We start from the raw sequence: 19,384 nt of genomic DNA on the forward strand, positions 1-19,384 counted from the left end.
TGGACATGATTCGGTCCGAGAGGCCTGTCGGAAGGTTTTCGAGTTTGGAGGCAATGAAGCTCTTGACCATGAAGCCTACACCAGATAGGCGTCGTTCATCCGAAGGCTTGCCAGACCAGTAGAGTGTGTAGCCCGCGCCGCGTTCTTGGAGGCTGCCTACATCTGCCAGGCGGACTTCACTGAGAGCGGCTATGTCGATGTCAAGTCTGAGGAATTCATGTGCAATGAGGGCAGACCGACGTTCAGGTCGGTGGCTGTCAGTCTTGTCTAGCATGGTTCTGATGTTCCAGCATGCTAGCTTGAGTTTGTGAGCATCTTTTGAGGGGGGAGGACGTGGAGGGGGAGGACGTGGAGGGGGAGGACGTTGAGGGGGAGGACGTGGACCTGTCCTCGGGCCTGCGCAAAGGAGTTCTGACCGATGGTCAGAACACTTCCAATCTCTTTTCAGTACCAACCGCTCAGTCCAAGATTCCGCCCTGCTCCAGCTCCCTCAACAGCCCCTAAGGCTAGAGCTGGATGAGGTTCCCACCCTGGATGAGACATATAAGGCAATCGAACAACTGAAAAGTGGCAAAGCAGCAGGTATGGATGGAATCCCCCCAGAAGTCTGGAAGGCTGGCGGCAAAACTCTGCATGCCAAACTGCATGAGTTTTTCAAGCTTTGTTGGGACCAAGGTAAACTGCCTCAGGATCTTCGTGATGCCACCATCATCACCCTGTACAAAAACAAAGGCGAGAAATCAGACTGCTCAAACTACAGGGGAATCACGTTGCTCTCCATTGCAGGCAAAATCTTCGCTAGGATTCTACTAAATAGAATAATACCTAGTGTCGCCGAGAATATTCTCCCAGAATCACAGTGCGGCTTTCGCGCAAACAGAGGAACCACTGACATGGTCTTTGCCCTCAGACAGCTCCAAGAAAAGTGCAGAGAACAAAACAAAGGACTCTACATCACCTTTGTTGACCTCACCAAAGCCTTCGACACCGTGAGCAGGAAAGGGCTTTGGCAAATACTAGAGCGCATCGGATGTCCCCCAAAGTTCCTCAACATGATTATCCAACTGCACGAAAACCAACAAGGTCGGGTCAGATACAGCAATGAGCTCTCTGAACCCTTCTCCATTAACAATGGCGTGAAGCAAGGCTGTGTTCTGGCACCAACCCTCTTTTCAATCTTCTTCAGCATGATGCTGAACCAAGCCATGAAAGACCCCAACAATGAAGACGCTGTTTACATCCGGTACCGCACGGATGGCAGTCTCTTCAATCTGAGGCGCCTGCAAGCTCACACCAAGACACAAGAGAAACTTGTCCGTGAACTACTCTTTGCAGATGATGCCGCTTTAGTTGCCCATTCAGAGCCAGCTCTTCAGCGCTTGACGTCCTGCTTTGCGGAAACTGCCAAAATGTTTGGCCTGGAAGTCAGCCTGAAGAAAACTGAGGTCCTCCATCAGCCAGCTCCCCACCATGACTACCAGCCCCCCCACATCTCCATCGGGCACACAAAACTCAAAACGGTCAACCAGTTTACCTATCTCGGCTGCACCATTTCATCAGATGCAAGGATCGACAATGAGATAGACAACAGACTCGCCAAGGCAAATAGCGCCTTTGGAAGACTACACAAAAGAGTCTGGAAAAACAACCAACTGAAAAACCTCACAAAGATAAGCGTATACAGAGCCGTTGTCATACCCACACTCCTGTTCGGCTCCGAATCATGGGTCCTCTACCGGCACCACCTACGGCTCCTAGAACGCTTCCACCAGCGTTGTCTCCGCTCCATCCTCAACATCCATTGGAGCGCTCACACCCCTAACGTCGAGGTACTCGAGATGGCAGAGGTCGACAGCATCGAGTCCACGCTGCTGAAGATCCAGCTGCGCTGGATGGGTCACGTCTCCAGAATGGAGGACCATCGCCTTCCCAAGATCGTATTATATGGCGAGCTCTCCACTGGCCACCGTGACAGAGGTGCACCAAAGAAAAGGTACAAGGACTGCCTAAAGAAATCTCTTGGTGCCTGCCACATTGACCACCGCCAGTGGGCTGATAACGCCTCAAACCGTGCATCTTGGCGCCTCACAGTTTGGCGGGCAGCAGCCTCCCTTGAAGAAGACCGCAGAGCCCACCTCACTGACAAAAGGCAAAGGAGGAAAAACCCAACACCCAACCCCAACCAACCAATTTTCCCTTGCAACCGCTGCAATCGTGTCTGCCTGTCCCGCATCGGACTGGTCAGCCACAAACGAGCCTGCAGCTGACGTGGACTTTTTACCCCCTCCATAAATCTTCGTCCGCGAAGCCAAGCCAAAGTAAGTAACATAAAGGACATTGTTTGACCTGCTGAATTTCTCCTGCATTTTGTGTTTTTAATTCAACTACGGCGTCTACAGATTTTTGTGATTTACTTTGGTTAAAATCATACTTGGAATACAGTACCTAATGGATATTACGAACTAGAAAATAGACATAGCTTTACAAGGATGATTTTAGAACTAGGAAAGAACAAGAGAGCATCTTTCTTACATAAAATTATCAATACTATGTAAAATTATCTATTTGAATGGTGCTTTTGGTGGCTTAGCATTTAGTGTTGATGCCTTAAAACTCCAGATACCTGGTATGATTGTGACACTGAGTGCTGTCTGTGTGGAATTTCCATATTCCCTCTGCGAATGTATGGGTTTCCTTCAGGTGGTTTGGTGGAATAGTATGATTAAAAAAAACAATCAAAAGCATATTTTGGAAGATTGAAGTAAAGAGTAGAAGATGGCTTAGTTGTTCATGTGTTGTAAATATTGTGTAATTCTGTTGGGTGGTCAGTGACTAAACTGACTCTCCTACCAGGCTTGCCTGGTGAGGAGAGTGGCTAGACATGCTGTAGAACAAAAAACAAGACCTGTTATTTTTATTTTTTTTATTTTTTATTTTTCACACCATAAATCACAATAGCCATGATATACACTTTTTCTTTTTCACACATTTACAGTGACTTTTTCTCCCCCCCTTCCCTCCTCCCAAGCCACCCCCCCCCCCCTCATCCATTTTAGGTATACAATCTAGGTTGCATTAATTCAGTCAGACAATGTTGTCATTCAACAAACAAGACCTGTTAAAGGGCAGATGAACCCTCCAGTAAGGTCAATGCCCAACTAGCAAATCATGCAATGAAGCATAGAAAGGGGAACCCTTGCATCGAAGCTTGGCTTGACCATTTACTGCAACAGAACTTCCTGCAGCCGTCTTGGACCTTGTCACTGGATCCGGGAGGGGATGTTAAGAGGGTAGATCTGGACCTGTGCAACCCTTACTCACCTAAATCCATTCACATACACACTGTTCCTTTCTGAGGAGTGGGGTATTCTCATATCAAACCCCACAAATTGACTGAAAGGAACCATCATCATCCTAAGGGATGGATAGCCAGATTGTGGTTGTGATTCATGAGTAATCTATCCCAGGTCTCAACTACTGTTTTATGCTAGTTCCCTTTTGCCGTCAATTCCCCAATACTTCAAAAATTTACCAAATTCCTTTTTAAGTATCTCTATTGAACTAACTCAAGGTTTTACAAAATTCCAGATTTACACCACCATCTGTGAGAAGCATGGCTAAGTTAACAAAGCAACATTAACATCAATAATGTCTATATCCTGCGAAAAATCAATCAAATCGACACTCTGGCTGAGAGTCAGAAGTGTAATGGTCCAGATATCGGTGAATAACTTGCTTCTGATGCCTTGGAGCCTTTTCACTGTCAACAAGGTACAAGTCAGGAGCATGATGAAATACTCCTTCACTTAATTGGATGAGTGCAACCTCAAAAATATTTAAGCTGAACATCACAAATATTAACCACCAACCCCTCCCCGCTATAATTGTACCATAGCTCTATTTCTGTGCCAAATGCACAGTGCTTTACAATTACTTACCAGAGCTACATCAGTAATCCTTCCAAAACCATTATCTCTTCCACCAAGGACAAAGGCAGCAAGTTAAATGGGAACAGCACACCCTGCAAGTTCCTCTTCATACCACATCATTCAGACTCAGTTACCATTTCATCTTTGTCGCCAACTCCAACGAATACCTCTGTGGGTCTAATTTCGCCAAAACCATTACAGATTGACAAGTGTTGGTATTCCCTGGTCTGTCCATATTCTGTAAATGAATTATGAAAAGAATGTCAGCACCAAAGAGAAAAAAAAACAATAAGGCACCTTCTAATAATGAGGAAATTGCAGAAACAAATGTTAGGGAGAGATAACCAGGAATGGATTCCTTATTGTGTGCTTAAAAAGTTGTTTTGCCAGCTTTCAAATGAAGCATATAGCAAAGCAAGAAATTCTAAGTAACTTACTGAATCTTATGAGAAAACAAAGCTGGGCAGTGAATTTGTTAACAAAGGATTGTTATTATTACAAGAGAACCACATGTATCTCAGTTTTTAAACATGCTTTGACTTGCTTGAAATATATGATCTTAAGGAATAACAGGTTATATTGCAGGTGCAACATAAATCACCCAGATGGTGTCTAAAATTAGGAAACAAATTACAGCAATTATTTTGCATTCCGCTAAATGTGGATCATGAGTTTATTTTGGGAGTTTATTTTGCTAGCTCAGATTTGAAAAATCTTGGAATGTGATAATTATCAGTCGCGGCTAGACCTGTAGTCTGTTTATTGCTGGCATGAAAAATCAATAAAAATGCAAGCTTTAAATTCAAAATATAATTATCTAATTATTTAGAACTATGAGAGTTAAGTGTAGTTTGTGTTTAGCATATTATTCTGCAACAGGATTCCTTTTTTTTCCTATTTTGCTTTTATTCTAATTTCTCCTCCTTCCTCCAATCACGAATGCCAGGTTCTCTGTAATTTGAATGGTGGTGACATTTTTAGTTGTGTTCCACCACTTATAATAGATTCTGTTTTTCCTTCTCTGATTGTCTTTTTTTTAAATTTTGTGTATCCACAGTCTCTCCACACATCCAGGATGGGTTGAACTGCTTTTTCTTTTGCTGGGGAACTTTTGCTAGACCCATTAATCTGGCAGTGGGGTGGACACATTGTAGCAGTGTAGCCTATGAGAAAGTTGTAACAAGGAGAGAAGCTAAAGCAACCAAGCACAGTTGGCATGTCAGGAAAGGGCAGGGCAGGAAATGAGGAAGTTCTGAAAGGCTAAATCTCATTTATTTTAATGCCAGAAGCCTGACAGGTAAAGCAGATAAAACTCAAGGCATGATATTATGATATTATAATGACAAAAATATGGTTGAGCAATTGGCAGGACTGCCAGTTCAATTACAGTTCAGCTGTACAGATTCTATAGGGGAGGAGGAAAGAGAAAATGGGGAAGTTGTGATATTGGTCAGAAAGATCATCACGGCAGTACCTGAAGCACATATTTATGGAGAACATCTGTTGAGGGTCTATGAGTGGAATAATGAAGGGCAATCAGTTTGATGGAATTGTACTATAGATCCCTCAATATTGAGTGGGAATTAGAGGAGCATATAAGTAGGGAGAGCACAGATAGGTGTAGAAACAAGACAGTTGCAATTTTTCAGAGATTTGCCATAATGTTAAAGTGGGGCGGAGTTCATGAAAGATGGCCAGGAAAGTTATGAATCATGTAGATGACCCAACTAGAGAAGGGGCCAAACTGGACCTTCTCTTTGGAAATAAGTCTGTGTCAGTGGAAGAACACTTTGGGACCATTATCTAAAGAACTGTAGAACACTACAGCACAGAAAACAGGCCATTCGGCACTTCTAGTCTGTGTTGAAATATTATTCTGCTTGTCTCATTAACCTGCACCCAGTCCATAACCCTCCAGAACTCTCCCAACCTCTCCAATTTATTCTTAAAACATAAGAGTGAGCTCGCATTTACCACATCAGATGGCAGCTCATTCCACACTCCCACCACTGTCACCCTAATGTTCCCCCTAAACCTTTCCCTTTTCACCCTAAAGCCATGTCATCTCAAATTTATCTCTCAATCTCAGTGGAAAGAGCTTTCTGGCATTTATTCTGTCTATACCCCTCGTAATTTTGTGAATCTCTGATAAAGAATCTCCCCTCATTCTTCTATGCTCCAAGGAATGAAGTGTAGATCTGTTTAATCTTTCCCTGTCACTCAACTCCTGAAGATATGGGAACATCCTAGTAAATCTTCTCTGCACTCTTTCAATCTTACTGATATCCTTCCTGTAGTTAGATGACCAGAACTGCACACAATACTCCAAATTTGGCCTCACCCAATGTTTCACCATAATATCCTAATTTATATACTCAGTACCTTGATTTATGAAGGCCAAGATGCCAAAAGCTTTCTTTACAACCCTGTCACCATTTCAGGGAATTATGTATCTGTCTTCCCAGACCCCTTCGTTCCTCCGCACTCCTCAGTGCCCTATCATTTACTGTGTATATCCTACCTTGGTTTGTCTTTCCAAAATGAAAGCCAAGATGCCAAAAGCTTTCTTTACAACCCTGTCACTATTTCAGGGAATTATGTATCTGTCTTCCCAGATCCCTTTGTTCCTCCACACTCCTCAATGCCCTATCATTTACTGTGTATATCCTACCTTGGTTTGTCTTACCAAAATGCAACATCTCACACTTGTCTGGCCCATTTTTCTAGTTGGTCCAGATCCCTCTGCAAGCTTTGAAAGCCTTTCTCACTGTCCACAAATCCTCTAATCTTAGTGTCGTCAGTAAACTTGGTGATCTAATTTACTATGTTATCATCCAGATCATTGATATGGACAACAAACAACAATGGCCCCAACACAGATCCCTGCGGCGCACCACTAATCACAGGCCTCCAGTCTGAGAAGCAACCATCCACGATCACTCTCTTTTCCCATTCAGCCAATTTTGAATACAGTTGATAACCTCTCCATGGATACTTAGTGTCTGAACCTTCTGAACTAACCACCCATGTGGAACCTTGTTAAAGGCCTTATTAAAGTCCATGTAGACAACATCCACAGCCTTTCCTTCATCTACTTTCTTGGTAACCTCCTCAAAAACTATGGGATTTGATAAACACAACCTATCATGCACAAAACCGTGCTGACTATTCTTAATCAGCCTTTGTATATCCGATCTCTCAGAATAACCTCCAATAATTTACTTGCCACTGATGTCAGGCTCACTGGCCTGTAATTTCTTGGTTTACTTTTGGAGCCTTTTTTAAACAATGGAACTTCAATCCTCGACACCTGGTTAAGCACATTTTTAAAAAATTTTCTAGGGCTGCAATTTCTACACAAGTCTCCCTAAAGGTCTGAGGGAATATCATGTAAGGCCCGAGGGATATATCTACCTTTATTCACTGTAAGGCAACAAGCACCTCCTCCTCTTTAATTTCTATATGTTGCATGCCACTACTTCTTGTTTCTTTTCCCTCTTTATACACCATGCCAGTTTCCTGAATAAATACTGATGCAAAAAAAACTGTTTTAAAATCTACTTAATTTCGTCTACAGATAGACGGCAACTCTGATCTATCATTTTACACTTAATATACTTGTTGAAACTCTTTCTGTTTACCTTCACATTATCTGACAAAAAAAAACCTCATGTCTTAATTTTTCCTTCCTGATTTCCTTCTTAAGTATTTTCTTACATTTTCTATACTTTTCTAGTAGCTCATTTGCTCCTTGTTGCCTATACCTGCTCTTCATTGCTCTCTTCTTCTTAACCAGATCACCAATATCCTTTGAATTATGCTTATTTTAGAATATGGTAGTCATGCAAAATGATAGGACTAGCCCATGTTAAAATGGGGCAAGGCTGATTTTGGTGGTATTAGACAGGAACTTGAAAATGTTGATCGGAAGAGTCAATTTGCAGACAATCAGGACATAAGGCTTTTAAAAGTGAGATAGGGAGAGTTCAGGGCCACCATGTACCTGTTAGAATGAAGGGCAAGGTTGACAGGATTAGTGGTTGATAAGGGATATTTGAGGCTCTGGTCAATAAAAAAAATTGGTGGATTGTATTAAGTATAGGCAGATGGGGTCAAGTGATTCACTTTAGGAAATTTGAAGGACAGAAAACAAACACAAGATATGATTGGTAGATAAGGTAAATGATTCTATTATTATGAGGAAAAGGTAACTGGAGAGATAGTAGGTCCCCTTAAGGATCAGTACAGTTTTCTATATGTGGAGCTACTGGAAATAGATACTTTTTGTGTGAAATTGCAAAGGGGATGGTTAAGCACATTAGCAGGGAAGATAGCAGTGATAACCTGAAACATATTGACATAGTGAAAGAGGGGGAGGTCTCAATCTGTTAATTCAATCAACCATGTTTTTTCACATAGATGAAAATCTTCAATATAAGGAAATACCTGTGCAAAGTTTGAAATTCCCTGCTAGGTTCAAATGAAGAGACTATTGTGACAGAGTATTTAGATATGTTTTTGGGAGATACATTGGGAAAGGTTTGTTAGAGTAGGTCACATGTAAATACCTTAAAACAGATCTTATTTAAAATAATGGAGTTCTGCCCCATGCTAGACATGTTGGGGCCAACAGTCTTTGCAAGAGCTTTGGAGCGTGTCCAAGAGACTTCATTAATGGATTGTTGTCTACAAAAAGGCAACAGATGAAAGATCTTGATGGAGCCACAGATTGTCTGGAGATGTTCTAAGAGGGTCATGTGGTTTTGCAAGCAGAGAGAGTCAAACAGAGACTTTCTCTCAGAGAAAGAGAGAGAGAGAGAGAGAGAGAGACACACACACACACACACACACACACACACACACACACACACACACACACACACACACACACACACACACACACACACACACACACATACACACACACACACACAGATCTCACAGCAGCTGGAACTGGAACAGGACAAAGTGGCAAGCTGGTGGAAAACCTCATTTGGAAGATGGGTTGTGAGTTCTTAATTCAGCCTGGTCAAAGCCCTTGTGGTTCATGCAAGAGGAGAGGACTGGCTGTCTAATGTTTCACTTTGAATAAAAGAAAGAGTTTATCATCTGGAGAACCCTGAAGGTGGCAAGTTTTGTCAGCAAGACACTGGAGTGGCTGATTATAAAGGATTCAATTGTGGAGGTCCTGGAACGATATATCTCTCTCTGAAAACCAACAAGAACCTTCCTAAGTGGTAACCATTTACCTTTCAAGCACCAAAGCCTGCTGAACTTTATATATGTTAAATTCTGTGCAAAGTATAAGAATTGCCTGCAAGTGAACTTGGAGGAATGAGAAGTGAGATTGGACTGTGAACCAAATAACTTTTCTGAATTTACATGCACACATTAGAATTAGAAGGGGGTTAAGTTAGGATAAGTAAGTCAATAGTGATAAGTTAAAGTGTGAGTCTATTTTCATGTTTAAAGATAATTAAAAGCAACTTTTGTTTAAGTAACCATTTTCCTTGGTGAATATCTATTGCTGCTGGGTTTTGGGGTGCTCTGGACTCGTAACACTGTTATCACATGCAAAATCTGATGATGCTGACTAGTTACGCCATTTCAGGTTTTTCTTTGGCAGATCATTTAAGATCAACATTTTGTAATTTGAAATATTCAAATTTCTGATTTGCATTTGAGACCAGTTTTGAATGTTTGAAAAATGAATATGTTGTTTTGTCACTTTATTTTGAAGAATTTGATTTATAGATTAAATTTGAATCCTGGTAGCTGACTTTCTACCCATTTCAGTTGGCATCGGGCAGTGAAAGATTGCAGTGAATGTCTGCTGAGACCAGTGTAATGCCATGAATAATAGAAAGATCATGTACAGAAGTCTTTAGAACAGTAGATGAGATTGCAGTACGCAGACACAAACTGTTCTTTTGGGATGCTGTTGAGAACCTACTGTATCAATACTGAAATATATGCACTTGTGATCTGCCATTGCAGAATTTCCTTATTTTATGACCTGGAACATAGCTGCTCCATAAAAATGTGTAGGGTATGAGTGGAAAAGTTACAGAATGTAATTTGCATAAAATTCTGTCCTGACATTTTCACACTGCCACTGGAGCAGAAATGTTCTGCTGTTCAGTGTCTGTGTAAAAGTGCCTAGAGGTGGCTTATATCCTTACCATTTCATCTCTCTGTCAGGTTTAGTTGCCATACTCACTCTCTAAATCACTTCCTACTTGACAAATCTCTACCTGAGCTGCATGACCTACTCTAGTTCATATACTACAATTCGTACTGCAAATGTATTCATCAGAACTCCAACCTACAATAGAGAGAGTTTGCTTTTAGTGACAAGAGAATGATAATTGTTACATTGCAATGCATTATCAGTCATTCTTGAGGATGAAAGGGAACTGAGAAAAATGGGAAACAAACTAAATGTGGCGAAACCACTATTGTGTGGCGATGCACATGTTTGCAGCAGCGAACTGGCCCCGCCTGTCACCTGCAGTCGGCGGGCAGCCGCGGCAAGGCTGAGGTCGCGGGACTGGAAAGGTACGTGTGCGCTTGCATCATCATCATGCAAGTGCTGGGACGTTGGGGGCAGGACCGGAGATGGGCTTAAAGGCTGCAGCGCGGAATTCAAATTAAAACAGTTGTGATACTTGAGCTCCCAGCCTGTTGTCTTGGTCTCTTCACTGCACTCGCTCACAACCCGCTACAATTGTACGTATTTGTTAGGTGTTAATTACATGACCTTTCCTGGTTGACCTTGCTCTAACTGGCTGGCTCATGACTCCTCCCCTTTCTTCCTCATAAAGGCTGTCATGCCACAAGCCTGCCCCAGTTCGAGTCCGGGTCAGTGTGAGCGACCAACACGCGGATGTTGTCCTTCTCTTGCAAATAAAAGCCTTCAGTTTGGGCAACTTCAGTCTTTATGTAATTTATTGTGCATCAATTTTATTTGCAAGTATTTTTTTGGAACATAGATAAGTACATGAAGTTGGATCTCCTGGAAATCGATTTGAGAGAACCCGAGGCAGCTGACAAGTCTGCGTTCTGGTGCAGCTGCTTCAAAAAGTTCCTCGCAGCCTCCTCAGCTATCCAGGACGACAAGGACAAGCTCCATCTGCTCTACTTGTACATCTGGACCCCTCAACCAGCTGACTCGTATGCCCCCCACTAGCTCTCCAGGGGCCACCTTCCTAATCCTCACTATCCCTGCCAATCTGACAGTCGACACACAAACCCCTATCTCCCCCCCCACCCCACCCCGGCTCAGCCAAGTACCCCCACCAGGCCAACGGGGATAGATCAGCTGAACCCGACGGAGACCACTACGGACCCTCCAGACGGGGATTCACCAGTCACAATGCCAAAGAAGACCGCTGAACTGAACACCCCGATACTTTCTTTTAAAAGAGTGTGTGAATGTAGTGAAACCTCTATTGTACATATTGGTCATATGTAAATAATATGTTATTTTCTGGTTGATCCTGCTCTCATTGACCAGCTCATGACTCCTCCCCTTCCCCATGAAGGCTGTCATGCCACAAGCCTGCCTCCACTTCTAGTCTGGGTCATTTTGAGCAACCGACACAGGGATGCTGTCCATCTCTTGCTAATTAAATCCTTCAATCTCAGCAACTTCAGTATCTGTGTAATTGGTCGTGCATCATAGAGAAACATTGTTCACACCCAAAATGTTGACTGACCATTTCTGTCCATGGATGCTGTCTGACCTGTTGAGTTCCTCCAGCAATTCTTCGTTGGTGAAACACATTATTATTTGCTGAGAAAAATAACAACTGTCTGTGCTGATTTTATTTGAAATACAAGCAATGGCATACTATTCAGGCCTCAAAGTTACTTCAAAATAAAATCATCCATCCCATAAGGAAAATAGAGATTGTGGCAAAGTGTGCACCTCAGATATTTTAGAATAGATCATGCACTGGCCTTTTTTTTCTTGGGTGAATATTCAGAAATTGTCAATGACTTAGATTGTCACCCAACAAACGTAAAAATAATTTTCTGACTTAATTCTGGGCGGCACGGTTAGTGTAGTGGTTAACAAACACTGTTACAGCGTCAGCGACCAGGACCAGGGTTTGAATCCCACACTGTTTGTAAGGAGCTTGTACGTTCTACCCATTTCTGTGTGGGTTTCCTCCAGGTGTACCAGTTTTCTTCCACCATTCAAAACATACCAGATCAATTGGATGTAATTGGGCGGCATGGGATTATGGGCCTGTGGCGAATCTCTGCTAAGCTATCTGTCTTCCCTTCAGCTAGCCTTGCTGTCCTAACATCGGCTGTGCATTATCTCTATTGTCTTTCATTATTGTACTGTTAATTCTGCTAATAAAAGCCAGGATTCTTGTTTGACCACATCGTCTTTGTCTCCTTCGTCAACTGGCCTGTTATTGTGATGTGTGCCTAAACTTTTTTAAAACTGTTTTTAATTCTGCATGACTTGCTGAGTTTTTCCAGTATTTTCTGTTTTTCATATTGTAAAAAAAGTATCAAATAATTCATGAAAATATGTTAATAAATTCAGTGAAATGTAGTAACTGTTTCCTTTACTATTTTCTAGATCTCTCTGTACCTTGGTTTGTAAATGGGCCTACTCTGCACAAACAGGCTGGGATGACTGCTTCTTGAAGCAGATTGGACTCGAGGATTTAACAATGAACAATCATTCCAAAATAGGTACGCTGTAGCATCAGCTTTTATATATATATATATATATATATAATTTATATTAATTTTGGTATTTTAAAATGGGATGGTTTGTACTTGTACATTGTTTGTCATATAACAGAGATGTGTGGTTTGGTGCTGTATTGATAAATAGTTCTTATAATGAAACAAGATTCCTGGCTAATACATTGAGTACACAAGTTCCTCTAATATGTTCATGTGAAATTGCTTAAATTTCCCCCCATTTGGCTGATCCAGAGAATATTTTACTTTATTTAGAGGTTAGAAGAATTTGGATCAATTATTGGTTCTGTAATCTAAGCTTGCCAATTAAAAATATGTAAATGCATCTCTGCAAGTCAATATTAAGATTCTGGGGGTTACAATGCATTCCTATTGGCTGAAATGTGGGGTAAAAATGTGGTAAGTATTCAGCTTGCTTTGAACTTGAAACCCAAATTGAAAGCACGCAGGCATTCTAAGCAGAACTAATCGGAATTATGTGCATCCAATGTGATGTTACAAATTTTAACTCATTTAGAAACATGTTACATATAATTTTACTTCATGACTATGGTCAGAAAAATGTTACAGCACTTTTTATCATAATAATTGTTCTGACCCGTGATAATCAGTTAGTCCACATGAGAATAATTTTACACTGTTTTCTTGTTCCTTGCAGCTACTCTAGTGATAGAACATGATCATTTTAGTTCCCTTAAACAAATTACTTTTACACTCTGTCTTGCTGGCCCAGGCCAAGGCGATATTCCCTGCAGCAACCCACAAAACACTGCCTGCCACTGGGAAAGGGATTGATTTTTTGCATTGTAGTCTGGTTTGAAAATTCAAATGCAGAAAGTCACAGAAAGGGGTAAACCGAGTCAAGACCATCCTGGGCACCAACCTCCTATCCATTGAATGCATCTGTGTGAAGTGCTGCCTCTAGAAGGCAACCAACGTGGACCTGGTTACAATTTATTCTATCTACTATTTTCAGACAGAAAATAGCTTCAAGACCAGGACCTCTCAGTTCATGAACAGAGTTTTTCCCAACAGCTGTCAGGCTCTTGAATATCCCCTAACTGTTGGTCCTAAGCACCATTGATTTCTTTGCTAATTTGATTTCTTGTCACAAGACCTTGACTTCATGATAACTGGGAAGTTATTCACATCCTCCGCTCTGAAGATAGAACCAAAGTACAGGTTTAATTGTCCAGCTACTTTTCAAATCCCAGTTATAATTTTCCCTATTTCTGCATAGAGGGAACCTAAATTTGTCTTCATTAATCTTTTTCTCGTTACTTATTCCTTGTACAGTAAACACAAAGCATGCAATGTAGAGCAAATAATTAGAAGGCCTTGGTGAATGTTGAAATGTTTTCCTTTGTTCCAGGAGAAATAAAGCACAAAAATCTTGTGCAATTGCTGAAGGCATTTGTTATGCAACACCTGGACTACTGCATATAATTTATTAAAGGAGGGATATATTCATTTTACAGACAGTGCAAAGAATGTTTCCTTAGTGGATTCCTGCGATGAAGGGGTTACGAGAAAAGGTTGAGACGATTCCACTGCCATTTCCTCTGAAATTTTGAAGAGTAGAAACGTGTAGAAGTCAGAGCTACTTTGAGGAGCTGATTGTTGTGGATGTTCCCTCAGTTGGGGAAAATGAAAAAAAGAACCGACAAATAGTCTCAGAATTAAGGGACCTTGTTTAATTTTGAGTTAAGGAAAATTTTGGTCTCTCAGAGTGAGTCTTTGGGATTCTGTATCCATGATAGCTGTGGACAAGTATTAATTGTTATGGTCTTCTTCTTATCAAGTGGAAGGGTAATTGGCTAGTGGTTATTGTTCTTGCCTATCACTGTCGAGAAAATGTAGGTTTAGATTTTATCCAAATCTACATGCAACTACTCCCAGTAAAGAGTTTAATAAATAGCTGCTGTCATCTTCACCTATATCAAGATTTAGTGTACATCTGAATTTACACAGGTGAAAAAGAATCTTAGCATTTATAAATTTACATTTCTGACAGGGAAATTAATTTCAGAACTTAATTATGTCTGTGTGATTGAGACTGAATCTATGGTTGCCTGGAAACCAAATTGGCTGCCCCAAATATTATAATTCTACAATTTGGAAAATGTTGTACATGGGTATTATGGTTTGACATTTCATATATTTCTTTAACTTTCAAGGTGAAATATCCTGAAAGAATTTTCCACTGTGTAATCAGAAATTGTTACACAGCTGGCTTGCAGAAAACAGACACATTTTCCCAGTTGTAGGAGAATTATTCATTATTAGCGTTTAGGAACAAGGAAGTGCACGCTCAGTTTTGTACTGCATTTGAAATATCTTGTCACATACAGGCATAAATTTTTATTTTAGTTACGTAAATATGCTTTTGTTTATACAGAATTCTGAAGTAATAAAATGTTACAGGTGAATATTATTTTGTAAATTTAGAGAAGTCCATGTACCTGTAATTTGGACTTTAAAGAGAAATGATTCCATCAGTATAGCTCTAAATGTCCTTTATGTTTTGAATGTATAATCTAGGTTTCCTCATGACTCATCCAGAATTCATCTGCTAGGCATTGAATAGAGTGTCCTGAGGGTGGGTAATTCAGCTGTAAGAAGTGCTGATTTCAGCTAGGAAGGAATTAATTTTAATACTAATTTGGAGACAAAGATGAAGCACCTAGAACCAAGTCATCATAAGGTAAGAAACTGCAGATGGTGGAAATCTGAAATAAAAACAGAAAGTTCAGGCAGCATCTGTGGAGAGAAAAACAGAATTCAGTGAAATTATTTTTCATTAGAACTGTAAAAATTAGAAAGCAAGTGTGGTTCATATTGTGGACAAGGAGAGGGCAGAGGGAACAAAGGGAATCGATGATTAAATAGTAACAGATTGAACAGGTATGGATAAAGCTAAAGGAAAAGAAAGCAAGTGAAAGATTATTGAAGCAAATAAAAATAAGACAAAGTTTAGAAAAGGATAAGCATTTCATCTCAGTCAAGACAGAGACAAATGTGAAAAGATGGGTGGTGAATATAGGACTGAAAGAAAGTATTGTGTTTAAATGCATCCAGTGAACGAAACAAGATAGATGAGCTTAATGCTCAGTTTGAAATTGGCAGGTATGGCATTGTGCACTTCAATATGAAGGTCAAGTGGGAAAATAAGTTTGTCGTTGGATCCCGTCCGAGAAAAGGAATTTGATGAATGCCAACAAGATGGCTTTTTAGATCAGCTTATGGTTAAACCCATTAAGGAAAAGATATTTCAGGATTTTATATTGTGCAATGAACTAGATTTAATTGGGAAGCTTAAGGAAAGAGAACCTGTTGGAGGTGGTGACCACAATGTGATAGAATGCACACTGCAGTTTGAGATGGATTCTGTTATATTTTATATTATGTTTTTGGAGGATAAATTGTGGGGTTTTTTTAGTGTATGAGGCAAACTTGGGTTAGAAAAAGTCAAAGACAAGATAAAGCAAAAGAAAGGGTATGCAATATTGCAAAGATTAGCAGGAAGTTAGAAGATTGGGAAGATTTTAAAAGCCAACAGAAGGTAACTTAAAAGCAATAAGGGAGAAAAGATGAAATATGAACATAACTAACCAGTAATATACGAAACATTTTTGTAGATAAATAAAGGCAACAGTGGACATTTGACTACTGAAAAATGACTCTGAAGATGTGGTAATGGGGTACAAAGAAATGGTGAATGAACTGAATAGTTTTTTTGTATCATTCTTAACTGTGGAAAATACCAGCGCCATTCGATAAATGGGAAATAGTCAAGGGACAGAAGTGAGTGGAGTTAATATTACGAAGCAGAAGGTGCTTGGGAAGCTGAAGGCTCTGAAGGTTTTGAAAGAGATGGCAGAAAAGATTGTGGAGGCATTAATGGTGAGAATATTTTTGCTTTTCTGCGGTCTTTGACTTCCCTTCCCTTCAAGAAATTCTAGTCAGGAATGATTCCAGAGGATGGGAAAATTGCAGATATCATTTTACTTTTGAGAAGGGAGAGAGACAAAAGACAGGAAATTATAGGCAGATTAGCCTGACTTCAGTGGTCATTTTACTATGATTCTAGAGTCTGTTATTAAGGATGAGGTTTCAGGGTTCTTGGAAGCACATGATAAAAAGCCCAAAGTCAGCTTGGTTTCCTTCTGACACATCTTTTTTTTATGATCACAGATGAACTACTTAAATTCTAGGCTATTTCCAACAAAACAAACCCAGACCAAGGGCTCAGTAATGGCTAAGGCTCTCCTTCCCAATTTGAGATAGTTTCTGGAATGCTCTGGGATACAGGTGGCCCCTCCTTATCTTCAGATTTTTATTTGTTGCAATATACAGACAGTAAATATAAATTGTTACAAACACAGAATTTTACAGAGAAGGTGAATAGTTTGTATTTCACTTGAGGTTGTTGACCTCTGATATTATCAAATAATAGTTTAAAATAAATATCCCAGCACTTAGTAAACTGTAATTTTGATTAAAATATTTCATTTCAGTTGAAGTATTAATGCAGATTATCATAACGTTTAACTTGGAGGCTATAAGAAGACAAATGGAGTAAGACTTCATATGACAACATTTGTATTGCTATTTGATTCACTCGGTCATTAACATTTAGTCGACTATAAATGTTGCTATCAATCCCACCATTGTAAATCAAAGTTGCAGACAGATCAATGATTAGTGGTAAGTTTAATTAGGGTTGCTTTTATTCTTGTATTCTTGTCTAGAATATCTCTTTAATTCTAAGTGATTTTTTTTGACAGTCAGAAAATCATTGGTGCATGTCATTTATCTCCTCAATAAATAGAATGATCTGCACAAGGTATCAGCTGCCATTAGGAGTCCTTAACATCCTTAAAGAAATTTTGGAATACAAACAAAAAAAAAGTTGTTCTTCCCACACTCTCCACATTTCTTGATATTCTAGAATAATACCTCATCTCACTTTCTGTAGGTTGAAGGGGTAGCCTGCATGTGCCTTTTTGTTTGGCTACATGGAGCAATCCATGGTATAAGCCGATACAGACAAGGCCCCTCAACTCTTTCTCCACTACATTGATTACTACTTTGGTGCTGTCTCACGCACCCATGATGAGCTAGTCGACTTCACCCACTTTGCTGCCAACTTCCACCCCGACCTTATATTCACTTGGTCCACCTTTAGCAACACTCTCCCTTTCCTCGATCTCCCTCTCTATTCAGGAAACAAACTCTCGACGGACATCTTCCACAAACACACCAACTCCCACACCACCTCGACTACACCTCTTCCCATCCTGTTCCTTGTAAGGATTCCTTTCCATTCTCTCAATTCTTCCATCTCTGTCGCATCTGCACCCAGGACAAGGACTTCCATGCCAGATCATCAGTGATGTCCTCCTTCTTCAAACAACATTGCTTTCCCTTTACTACCATCAACTCGGCGCTCACCTGCATATTCTCCATTATCCGCATATCTGCCCTGGCCCCCTCCATCTCCACATGCAACAAGGACAGGATTCCTCTTGTCCTCACCTACCACCCCACCAGCCTCTGCATCCAACACATCCTCCTCCACCATTTCCATCACGTACTATGTGATCCCATCACTAGATGCATATTCACCTCTCTGCCTTCCTCGGGAACCGTTCCTCCGTGACTCCCTTGTCCATTCCTTCCTCCCCACCAATCGTCCCCTTGGTACCTTTTTTTGAATGAAGTCTGGCCGGGTGATGCGGGGCAATGTCCACTGGCACGAGTCTTGGAGCCCATACAGTTCAAAGGTTCAGCCACTCCGGTGGTTTTGTATGTTGCTGAGATCTCCGAAGACCACTGGTTGTATCGTTGGTTCCGTCGGAACAGTGGCCTGTTCACTCAGCCGGGTGATGGGGGGCTGAACAGTGACTGTGTCTACTGGATCTGTAGGGGGTGGGGAATTTGTTTGTAACAGTGGTGGAGGGGGAAGACACTCAAGTGGTGGGGGACCCTTGGGAGGCTTTGTTGGAGGTGGGATCACTACTTCGTCTGTCAGAGTGATACCTGTGGCCGACTGGTCACTGCTTTGGGGTATTGGGTGCACCTTCCGTGCCAGGGCCCCTGCTCGATCAGGTCCCAGATGGACATTGTATCGTTCTGTCCGTCCGGGTACCTTACCAGCGCATACTGGGGGTTCACATGCAGGAGATGCACTTCCTCGACCAGTGGGTCCACCTTGTACGTTCTAACATGCTTCCTGAGAAGCACCGGCCCTGAGGATGTCAGTCAGGCCAGCAGCGTGGTTCCCGAAGCCAACCTCCTAGGGAAGGAGAACAATTTTTCGTGGGGCAATGCGTTAGTTGCCATGCAAAGTAGGGACCTGGTGTCATGAAGCACCTTCGAAGGACCTCTTGCCACTGGGATACGGGCATCCCTTTCGACTTGAGGGTCAAAAGGACTGCCTTCGAGATTGTACCATTCTTCCTCTTCACCTGCCCATTCCCACGGGGGTTGTAGCTGGTGGTTCTGCTCGTAGCTATGCCCCTGGAAAGGAAGCATTGCCGCAACTCCTCACTCATTAAGGGGGAGCTCCGGTCGCTATGAACATAACTGGGGTACCCAGACAGTGTTGACAATATATCTTTGTCTCCTATAGACGCTGAAAGACTGGCTGAATTTCTCTAGCATTTAGGTGTGTTTTTATTAAAAAATGAGCCTGCTGGATATGTGTTGCATATGTACTGCCG

At 41.3% G+C, this 19,384-nt stretch overlaps 1 protein-coding gene across 8 annotated transcripts in view; it reads left to right on the forward strand.

Moving 5' to 3' along the window:
* fggy (FGGY carbohydrate kinase domain containing) overlaps positions 1 to 19,384 on the forward strand; it is a 347,777-nt gene that overhangs the window by 122,673 nt on the left and 205,720 nt on the right. For all 8 annotated transcript variants that reach the window (XM_069938509.1, XM_069938508.1, XM_069938507.1 and 5 more), the window contains one exon: positions 12,529 to 12,644. In XM_069938509.1, coding sequence (XP_069794610.1) covers positions 12,529 to 12,644 — 116 coding nt within the window. The remainder of the gene's footprint in view (positions 1 to 12,528; positions 12,645 to 19,384) is intronic.

Source organism: Narcine bancroftii, chromosome 5 (assembly GCF_036971445.1).
Source record: "Narcine bancroftii isolate sNarBan1 chromosome 5, sNarBan1.hap1, whole genome shotgun sequence".
Classification (NCBI taxonomy): domain Eukaryota; kingdom Metazoa; phylum Chordata; class Chondrichthyes; order Torpediniformes; family Narcinidae; genus Narcine; species Narcine bancroftii.